Source organism: Styela clava, chromosome 4 (assembly GCF_964204865.1).
Source record: "Styela clava chromosome 4, kaStyClav1.hap1.2, whole genome shotgun sequence".
Classification (NCBI taxonomy): domain Eukaryota; kingdom Metazoa; phylum Chordata; class Ascidiacea; order Stolidobranchia; family Styelidae; genus Styela; species Styela clava.
The window spans coordinates 8,344,253-8,356,164 of record NC_135253.1 but is presented as its reverse complement, the minus strand read 5'-3'; the positions used below and the strand labels follow the sequence as shown (position 1 = coordinate 8,356,164).

General features: G+C 38.5%; 1 protein-coding gene across 1 annotated transcript; it reads left to right on the top strand.

Annotated features, from left to right (window-relative positions):
- Positions 1-5,279: 5,279 nt before the first annotated feature.
- LOC120325878 (sulfotransferase 1C2-like) lies at positions 5,280-9,894 on the top strand. Its single transcript, XM_078111490.1, has 4 exons — positions 5,280-5,679; positions 7,289-7,517; positions 8,806-8,932; positions 9,272-9,894. Exons 1-4 carry the CDS (start codon positions 5,307-5,309, stop codon positions 9,443-9,445), a joined length of 903 nt encoding a protein of 300 aa, XP_077967616.1. The 5' UTR covers positions 5,280-5,306; the 3' UTR covers positions 9,446-9,894.
- Positions 9,895-11,912: the final 2,018 nt, after the last annotated feature.

Below are 11,912 nucleotides of genomic sequence, written 5' to 3'. Positions count from 1 at the left end.
AGGAATGAATACAGAAACAGGATGGTCGAGATCAAGATGAGCTGGCTTTAACCTGTCAACAGAAATAGTTTCGCTTCGGTTTCCAATCTGTACTTTGAAAGTTTTAGTCCCATGTTGCAAAACTTCGAATGGTCCTTCATAAGGTCTTCGTAAAGGAGATCGGTGTGCGTCACGACGAATAAACACGAACTTGGCTTGATTGAGTGCGGCTGGCATTCTTGCTCTGAAAGGACCATGGTGCGACGTAGGAAGTGGAGCCAATGATCCTACTCTTTCTCTGAGAAGCCGAAGATTTGTGGTCGGGCAGCTATTGTCTTTAGAGTCTGATATGAAATCACCGGGGACAGTGAGGGGAGCGCCATAAACAAGCTCAGCTGACGATGCCGTAAGATCTTCTTTCGGAGCTGTGCGGATTCCCAATAAAACCCATGGAAGCACGTCCAACCAGTTTGAATCATTGAGTCGTGCCTTGATGGCAGATTTCATTGTTCGATGAAAACGTTCTACCAAACCTTTTGCCTGTGGGTGGTAGGCTGTAGTGTGATGAATTTTTGTTCCCAATAATTCGGCAACGGCAGACCAAAGGCCTGAAATGAACTGTGATCCTCGGTCAGAAGAAATGTGGCAGGATTGATAACCATACCGTGGCTTTTTAGCCTTTGGAAAAGATTCCGCAAGTCCTTTTTGTGTTGATCTTTAGACGTACTGGCGATAAGGATGTCGTCAAGATAGACAAATACGAAAGGCAAACCTCGACAGATGGTATCCATTAAACGCTGGAATACCTGGGCGGCGTTTTTAAGCCCAAACGGCATGCGGAGAAATTCAAATAGGCCAAATGGTGTGATAATGGCAGTTTTGGGGATATCTTGTTCATGAATAGGTATTTGATGATAACCGCGAACAAGATCCACTTTAAAGAAAATTGTCCTTCCCGCAAGACGGGCCGTAAAATCTTGTATGTTTGGGACTGGGTAGCGGTCAGGCACGGTCATATCATTGAGACGTCTGTAGTCTCCACATGGGCGCCCCCCGCCGTCCTGTTTAGGTACGATGTGAAGCGCAGACGCCCAGGGGCTATTTGAGGGGCGGATGATTCAATCATGTTATCAAACTCTGCCTTTGCCGCGGCTAGCTTATCGGGGTGCAATCTTCGAGTCTTTGCGTGCACCGGGGGAGGGGGGGGGGCTTCTGTAACAATATGATGCTTTACTCCGTGTGCAGTGGTCGGGTTGCTGAATGTGGGGCGCGTTAAATCAGGAAATTCGTTCAGAATTTTGGCAAAATCGTTTTCGGCTACGTAGTGAAGGCAAGGCGGGGTGCCAGTAATCGTTCTGGTTGGAATACAAGCGTATGTGCTTGCCTCGATAAGTCGTTTGCCCCTGATGTCAACCAAAAGTCTGTGAGAGCGCAAAAAATCTCCCCCGATAATTGCCCGTGAAACATTGGCTAAGGTTTGAATCGCCGACCGCCAAAGAGGTTACTGACGGTCGGCTATGGCGTTTTCCGAAACCACAAAAGAACATGGCGGGCGACATTTTTTGAGGAGGGTTGATAGCATAAAAGTCATATTGGGGATGGCGAAATACGGTCGAAAGGTGGCAGATTAGGGATGGCGAAATAGGGACGAAAAGCCAAATTGGGGATGGCAAAATGCGGTCGAAGCGTGGCAGATTAGGGATGGCGAAATACGGTCGAATGGTGGCAGATTAGGGATGGCAAAATGCGTTCGAAGCGTGGTGGCAGATTAGGGATGGCAAAATGCGGTCGATGGCTGTCAGTTTTTGCCAAATCGACTGTCATAATGCGCTGTTTAGTATACAGATAACAATAAACAATTGCCTCAAAATTACAAAGAAATATGGCCAAATTGTTTAGATTTGGGGCTGATGAAATGGATTAGTACCTGTCAAATTCGGGCTGGGAAAACACAGTCGATGAGTGTCAAAATGGGATGGCGAAATGGGGTCGAAGCGTGGCAGATTAGGGATGGCAAAATGCGGTCGGAGCGTGGCAGATTAGGGATGACAAAATGCGGTCGAAGCGTGGTGGCAGATTAGGGATGGCAAAATGCGGTCGAAGCGTGGTGGCAGATTAGGGATGGCGAAATACGGTCGAAGCGTGGCAGATTAGGGATGGCAAAATGCGGTCGAAGCGTGGTGGCAGATTAGGGATGCCGAAATACGGTCGAAGCGTGGCAGGTTAGGGATGGCAAAATACGGTCGAAGTTATGCCTGGTGCTTCTTTACTACTGCTGCAATTTGTGGATGAATGTGAGGGAGACATACTCCTAACTCTATGAGAGAGACACAATCTTAAAGCAGGCGAGGGGGGCTTAATAATTTCGTCTATATTTAAACACATGTTGTTTCCGCTTAACATTATCATCATTTCCGAAAATTGCGATAGTCGAGCGCGAACAAATACGTAATAGTTACCGATATTAAAACTGTTTTCTTAACAATAATGTGGAGCAACAATAATGTGGAGAACAATTCGCAACTACCGCCTAAGAGAATACTTTTTTGATTTTCCATCTACAGAAAGCACAAGCGAATTGGCTCGAACATACCCAAAGTCGTTACAAATTCCAAGCAAATGGACACCACCCTCCGAACGAAATTCAGGTCTGGACCACTTTCCCAACACCCTGAAACGAGAAACTAACACAAAGGAGCATCAAAAAGACGCACATTTTCAGATCTAAAACAAGACGAAGTACAGGCTTTGAAAGAGCTCGAACAAAGAGCATCACGAGATATTGTGATCGTACCTGCTGATGAAGATGGGGGTACATGCATTCTTTCTCATCCCAGTCGCCCAATCATATCAGCAAATGAAACCGCAACTGAAAAACTTTCGGCATATATCGATCACAAGTTATACACCGACCTAATGTGTTAAGAGGTAATACCGTTGTATGCCAGAGACAGCATGGACTTCCTTGATAATTTGAAAAAAATCGGCACTGTTCCCCAGGATCCTTCCTAGTAAACATGGATGTGCATGTGACCTCCTTATACACAAATATTCCACATATAGATGGTATCTCAGCAGTAGAAAAGTATCTTATAAAGCACAGCATTGACAAACGCGAAATCCCATGGATTAAAGAAGCAGTAAACATGGTTCTGAACAACAACAGTTTTGTATTCAACGACAAACATTACCTCCAAATCAACGGAACAGCAATGGGAACCAAAATGGCACCTGAATACGCTAACACTTTCATGGCAAATTTAGAATCAGACATGTTAGAAACAGCCGAGTTCAAACCACTCTACTACTCTAGATTTATTGACGACTGCTTCTTGATATGGACACACGGCGAAACCGAGCTCAGAGATTTTATAACCCATGCAAACTCGATACATCCCATCATTAAATTTACATCCGATTATTCACCGGAAAACATTGCGTTTTGGACATAAAAGTTCATATATATATATATAAGAGATAACGAATTGGAAAATGAAATTTTTACTATAGACACGGACTCTCACCAATATCTTTTACCATCCTCAGAGTGTTTGCTAAAAATGCTGGTACAATGTAATTTCTAGGGCCTGGGTTGTTAATATAGGCCTAGAGGTGATCATTTGAATTCTTCAAAAACACTCAATCTGAAAGTATAAGTGTTATTGATATTGATTAATTTCTTATGTTCTTATAATTGTTGACAATTTCATGAAAATTCTTAAAAATATAATTGTCTCCACATGGCTAAATACCATTTATAGTAATAGTTAGGGCTTGATAGCGTAAATTGGCTTTTCAGAAGGGTGTATCCAACTGGTAGCTCTTAGATTAAGCGATAGCCAGGAAGTAGCTGTCGGTTTTATAAGGGTTGGTGACCCATGGGCTACAGGTAGTAGGAAATTCCATTTACCATTAAAGACAAATACAGCATGTGTATACTGTTTTCAATAGTTATAAAATCATTATTTTATATTATTACGTTGACAAACACGGGCTATACTTGAGATTCCCTACAAACTGTAGCGAAACAATGTGAACTTTTATTCAGATTCTAAAAATTGTATAACAATAATAATTTTGTATTTTGGGTACCGGTATTAACAGTCGAAATTTTAAAATTAGTAGCAGACTCCCAAGGACACTACATTGTCGGGAAGTGATATTGCAGTCACCGATCCGGTACCAACGAAAAAACAAAATTATAGAAATCAGCGAAGACATAGATCCCTTAAAAAACAACAACGGTCAAACGAGAATATTGGTCAGAGACCGAAGACTTATCGATCGAAAGTTAGGGGATCCCAAAACAGCGCTCTTACTTCATAGTGACACCTTGTGTTCCATTACTAATTAATTAATAACTCGCTAATTATACGACATAATTCGCCCAAAATCAATAGGCTTCTGACCCGGGATAAGATGAATGCACATGCAAAATATGGAGCAGATTCAATCTCGCTTTCGTTAGATATCGCGTGCATCCAACAGACATACAGACAGAAAAATACCTGTCAACATACTTACCGATTAAAATCGATAAGTGATAACATGGCCTATAGAGAAGCTACGGTACCCCCGAAGTATGTGAACCAAGATTGTGGAAATCGGAACGTAGTACCGTGTGTACCATGTTAGAGTTATGCCATTATTGTATTCCAATTTTCCTTATTTTAGTTCTAGTCCGAGTTCGGGGACTAGCCAAGTGACTCCCGTAGTATTTGCACCTGAGATTATGGCCTAACCCGGTACACATACTACATTCCCGTGTCCGCCATCTTGGTTCACATACTTTGGGAGTACCGAGGCTACATATATTTGTTTTCAGGGACAGCGAAAGATCGAGTGGCTTGACAATCATACGCTAAGTTATGGCATTACTTGTGACTGAAAAATGTGCACATTGTGCTTATGGCTATTGCATATTAATGCACAACTTGATTTAAACGTTGAAATACACAAGAAGCTATGCTAATAAAATTCATACGTTGCTGTGTTTTTTCTAATGTCACTATCACGTCTTTGTATCATTTTGTTTGACTAAATTACTGACCATAAAGTCAGTAATTCAGTCAAGAAGTTAATTAAGTCAACAAGGCGAAAGTAAACAAACTGACTGCAAACCTCTTGGCGTTCAGTCCATGATAGTCACCATATAAATAAGTGACCTACTATTATCTATTTATGGGATTACTGATTAGAAATATTTAGTAAAATATATTGGTTTAATTGAAGGAAGATATAGCGATATTATATGACTGTAGGTTTTTGAATATTTCATAGAGGCTTATTCAGTTTGCATAACTAGACAAACCAGTATAAAATACGTAATGGAGCGTCGTGTTCGCAGTATGCCAGTTTACACATATGTGTCTCACGCCTCTGTGGACGGACTGTACGCTATTCCATCAGTAACAACGCAAGAAGGTTTCGACGCTGCAATATCCTACCAAGCTAGGCCTGGAGATATTTTTCTTTGTACATATCCAAAATGTGGAACAACATGGGTTCAGAATGCACTCCTGGGAATGAAATATGGACGACCCTTAGCAAAAAATGAAAAGCTGAACATCATGTTTCCCCACCTTGAATTTAATGGTATAGATGCCGTTGAAAATGTGGAAGACCTCCCACGAATGATAAAAACACATCTTTTGTTTGATATGACACCATGGAATCCACAATCAAAATATATATGTGTAGGTAAGTAAAGGCACAAGTAGTAGTTCTGAATTCAGCTGATGTTATACTTGAAAGCAATGTTTGTATGGAAAATAAAACTCCATATTTTTTACAATTCAAATTTTTAAATGACGATTTGTTATTACTTTTATATTATACTTCTCTAGTCAGGATCAATTATGAAAACAAATATGTCAAATTGCGAAACTTAATACACCAGTTCATCCCAAAATACTGTAGCTTCTTGCTTACGAGTGGCCGTTCGTATATATATAGCATATACTGTACTGTATAGGAGTTTCTTAAAACGTTGGTGTCAAAATTCCCTTTTACCGTACTAGTATAGGTAACGATTATTAATTTGAACGATTATTTTTGAAATCTCAGAATTATGCGGAATTCTCCAAATTTTAAAATTACATTCATAAAATTCCCATTTTAATTAGACAACAGATGGTAACTAAAAAACAATTCGATCGATGGAATCCAGATGATAATTAGTTTTCTAAACTTAAATTAATAAAGATAACGGAATCGATAGCACTGTTCATATCCCTGGGATATAGATTTATTGATCAAAACCATACAATTCTTAAAAAATTCTCATAATGTTAAAATCCTGGAAGAGACATAATTATCGTTTTATTATCGAGTAATTCTCGCTGTTGTACTATCCACTTGGCAACTAACGACGTACAACGTCCAGCTAGTGTATATGGTTCATGTAATATAAAAATATTGTGACAATCGTCTCTGATCTCTTTTATATGGCTACATATAGCCTGCTCTGGACTTTGATTGCTATACTAGTACGCAATTTTATAAAAAAAACTCCCAGAAGCGACTATTTTGACTTTTTCAGTGCCAGAGAGTTACCTATCTATTTGATAGTATCTTTGGTACAACCCCCTGTCAAAAAACATCCCCGCCAACGCTCAAAACTAGATAGCGATCGGGGACCGCCGACTTGTCGATTTTCCGCATGTTCAATAAATGCTCCACATCGCAGACAGGGCATTGTTACGCACATAATCGTTCGCAGCGCCGAAAGTTAGGGGATCCCCAAAACAGAAACTGCAATTTCGATTCTTTTGTTCTGACACAATAGCGACACCGCATTTGCCATCACTAATCAATTGATAACTCGCTAATACGACATAATTCATTCAAAAGGTGTCTGGTCCGAGATATAATTCATTCAATAGGTGTCTGGTCCGAGATATGATGAATGCACATGCAAAATTTGGAGCAGTTTCAACCCCGCTTTCGTAAGATATCGCGTAACAAACGAAAGTGTCAAACAGACAAATACCTATCAACATACTTACTGGTCGAGATCGATAATTATTAAGAAAGTTATCAATAAAACAGTTAGGGTTAGGTATGGTGTTTTTCTCAAATCTCCCATATGTTTGCATTGATGGCGGGGGCTTTGTACAAAAGACCAATTTTCATGCACCTCGATGCTGGGAAGTATCAACTTAGAAAACAGAGACGATGAATACATCATAGTCATTGCTCGTCGTGTTGAACAATGAAATCAGTGCAACGCGCAAGGGAAATGGGGTTTTATCTGAGTTATATTATGTTTCAGTTTAATTTCAACACATTTTTTATTTTCTGCGTTTAGCTCGAAACCCCAAAGATTGCTTCGTTTCATTCTTCTATCACACTGTCGGGTTTACCCACTTATACCACTACGAGGATGGGAAATTTGATGATTTCTTTGAACTACTGATCAGTGGGAATGTTGATTCCGGGGATTTTTTTGATTTTTCAACAAAGTGGTGGGTCATGAGTAAAGAAAAGTCAAATGTTTTGTACGTATTATACGAAGATCTGAAGTACGATCCTCATGGGTATGTTGTAGAGATCAGTACGTTGCTTTCTGTGCATACTGTATATGTATATAGCATGCGATATGTCCCTCCAAACACTATATAATAGCGTTACTTTATATTCCAATCGATACATATATATGACTTCAAAACCGGGGCAAATAAATAGACACAACACGGACTAACATAATTAACAAGAACCAGTGCGTCAACTCAACGTTTGAAGCATCGTGTGTGTAATCGCATTCCTCGATAAATGAGTCTCTAAAAAATGTTGTGTCACACTTGCCCAGAGTCGGCAATCGCTCATACGTGTCGAAGTCTGAAATCAATTTATCATGCAATCGGCGGGCCGTGCAGAATTTCTGCGTACAATTACGGATAGGCAAAATGAAATGGCAGTATATATATTTATAAAGTGTGTAATATCCTGGAAATTGAAACAATTGAATTGTTTAACTTGACCGGACGAAAGGCCGTGGTTAGAGATGTAAATTTCGAATATTTTATTTTCGAATCGAATATGTATTATTGCTATATAGAGTTACACTCAGTTATATTTACTTAATACATTAATTTATGTTCGCAAACAATACCGGATGTATAGTGATGGTTTCTTCTAAAATTCATCCAAATGATAAACGTCGGTGAAATATGCGATAGAACCACTTGTGCCGTGGTTTTGAAGAAAGAAAATGATAACGAGGGAAGCATTGCAGACCTATCTTTTAATGAGGAATATTGTTGTTATAATGACATTATTTAACTTAAGTAAATTGAAGACATGTTCATATAATAGCAAATTTGTAAAACTTTTTAACATTTTGAATAGTCTAAAAACAATTTAACGAAACCATTGGTTCCTCTGAGGCGGTGACCCATATCAAATATAACAAACCCCGGTGTGTTACGACTTGGGAACACTGTAAGCGTGGGGAAAATGAACGTTTTTGTTCGATGAAAAGACAACGCTGCTGCGTCGTGCAATCCGCCTCGTGTTATCTAATTTAATATTTTTTTATTTAAATATAATCAAGCCGTTTTTTCTCAAATTGCTTCGAATCGATTCGAATTGATGTTGATTCAAATCGCTTCGATTCGAAATACTGAAATTTACATCCCTAGCCGTGGTTCACTATATGATTGAGACACTACCGGAATTGAAATCCCATCCGATCACAGGAACATTTCCACCCTCGGGGGTCTATATAACCTAATCGAATGTATTTTATCTCTTCTTGCCTCGGCAAACTCGCCTTTACTATTATTAATTTTAGAAGATGACAACGAACGATTTTTTTTTTCGAAGGGAATTTTTAAGAATTGCGCAGTTTCTGGGAGACGAATGGGCTGATAAGGTCACGAAAAATGGAAATGAACTTTTGGATGCAGTGGTCAATTTCACCAGTTTCAAGAATATGTCACAGAGAGATTACGTAAGCTTATCATAAAGATCTATATTTTCATTATTACTGCATAATATATACGGTATATTCTCACAGCAACACCGAAGAAAATCGGTCTTTGCCAATCCTATGTAAACCCTACTACTAGATAAATATGTTCAGTGTGGTATGCCCTAAAGAAAACATTCATTAAGCAAACATACGAGATACCTATTAATGATAATATTGAGAGTTGGTGTAACGACAACAATCACCCCTGCTTATCGAGAGCGCATATCGGCTTTTTGCTTCTGTATTAAAAAATCTAAAAAATCACATGTTGATTAATCAACTTTGTATGAAACTTATCAGCATGCTTTTATTTTTAAGCATGCCCCAAGGCCGGCTGAATTACCTTTCTTGCGTAAAGGTGTCATAGGTGATTGGAAAAATTTATTAACAAAATCACAGAGCGAGAGAGTGGATGAAAAGATGGAACAAAGTGGTAAAAAATATCCAGGATTTAATAAATTATGGGATAAATATGCTGAAGACCTAAAATGAGCAGCTTCTCAATGTATCAAACAGCTAAAAGATTCCTAATACAAAATTCTTGTCTATGATAGAAAGAGAAAGTAATACAGTACTTTAATTTATTAAGAAATAAATGAAAATTTGAATATGATACGAGGTTTTTGGAAGAAGATAGTGAATGTAAAACCGAATTTAGTTCCGTTGAGGTCATTGTGAATGAATAAATCAATCGATTATTTAATGAATAAAATAAAATGAAGTAAGTTCTCCAGACTGACTTTATAAAGACAATAAAACGCCTTTCCAATCACATTGAAATTGCCATTGAATTAAGCCACATCATCTGCATACTCCTCATGTTTTGTTTGCTTCAGTTTCATTGCATATGGCAGTGGTTCCCAACCTTTTTTATATCGCGACACACTATTGAGCACTTTAAATATTCGCGGCACAACTATCACAAATCATGAAAATTTTCTATCCATAAAGCCATTCTGCTGTAATATACAAAGAAGATCAGATAAAGGGAATTTTATTCATGTAAATACAACACACCCTAAATATATTAACATGTATAGAATAATATAGTGGATGTCATTAGGACTGTTATGCCTGGTGCTTCTTTACTACTGCTGCAATTTGTGGATGAATGTGAGGGAGACATACTCCTAACTCTATGAGAGAGACACAATCTTAAAGCAGGCGAGGGGGGCTTAATAATTTCGTCTATATTTAAACACATGTTGTTTCCGCTTAACATTATTATCATTTCCGAAAATTGCGATAGTCGAGCGCGAACAAATACGTAATAGTTACCGATATTAAAACTGTTTTCTTAACAATAATGTGGAGTCATAGACGGGAGCGCATTCGGAGCACCTCGCATTATTGTAAAAAATGCGTGTCCGCACGCGGTCTTCAAACGCACCACCGATCACGCGCGTCGGTTTTGCTCGCCCTTTCTTTTTTCACGTTACGCCCTTATGTATTCGCACTTTTGCACAACCTGATTCGTTTTACCATTGCCAAAATCAATCAGTAGTGTTGTCGACACTTGCGATAGAAATGAAAAAGGCAAACAAAACTGTATTTTATTACAACAATTAATTACTATCGCTAAAAAATACTAAATTGGTTTAAAGTTGTTATAAACCACTGGACGCATCTTTTCACGTTGTGAATTTCGTGCAAGGGCCGAGCATATATTGATGGCAATGACCACAGCATTTACTATGTCAAAACGCTTATTCGACCGCAGAAATTATACGAAAAAGTAACTGTTTTTGTGTTCGAGATGAAATAATCGTCAATCCCACCACGCTTTCGTGAAGAAGTGCAATTTACTAAATTTAATGAAGGTTTTATTGAGTTTCATTGCATCAGTGTTTGGACTACTACGCGTTCCGCCAGATTACTGGCGAGATTGCAAAGAATATTATTATCGAGGACTGCTAATAATGAGTGATTTCGGGATTTTATTCCGTTTTTTATATTTTTCGCCGGCTTTGATCTTTCTACCCACCGTTTGTAAATTAACTGTCCCAATTTTAAGCTGACAATATTACCATTTTATTTTCGTATTAAATAGGGAATTGAATCTTGAGCTTTCATACAAACTGTAGTGGTACAATGTGAATCTTCTGATTCTGGAGTTTCTGAAAACAATTTTCAACAATATTACTTTTGGATTTTGGGCACCCATATTAACAGCCGAATAGTAAAATTAGTAACAAACTCCCAATGACACTAATTCTTCTTCATGAGCCAGGTCTGTTGCAGACATCGCGATCATTGACTTTCATTTCAACCTGTTGTCAGTTCTCCTGATGAGTTCAGTGCTGGGAGATTCTTTCTTCGTTGCGTACTTATTCAGACTGTTGATTTATTTTGCGCTTGTCTTCATCTGCTTCTGGTACCACAAATCTGTCCGCACAGCATTTGTTTTTCTAGCTCATTTGCTATCTTCATGTGCCCGAAAAATTGTAGCTGTCTTTTTCTGATCGTTTTTATTATGAATCTTTTGTACCCGGCTATTTCCATTACTTCTTCATTGGACTTCTACATTGACTGCAAATGACAATGTCTAAGTATTTTTTTCATTTTAAATAAGAAACTTACCACTGGTAAACTCGTCAAATAAATTTCGTACAATGCCAAATGCTAGTTTACTAGAAACAGTTGTAATAGAGTCATTCTCTGAACCGGGCCTGGGCAAGTTGCGGCCCGCGTGCAGCATCGTCCGGGGCAACGTTTCAGTCGGGCCGCGAGCAGATTTTTAGATTAAGACATTTTTTTTCTATTTATTTAAAAAATATACGTTTCAAAAATATACGGGGCAACGGTTCAGCCGGCCCGCGAGCAGATTTCTAGATTAAGACTTTTTTTTTTCTATTTATATAAAAAATATACTTTTAACTGTAAACTTCATTAGTGTAATAAAAATCAGTGTTTTATTAGCCATGTTTTTAGACCATACTTACTACCAGCTGGCAGCTGC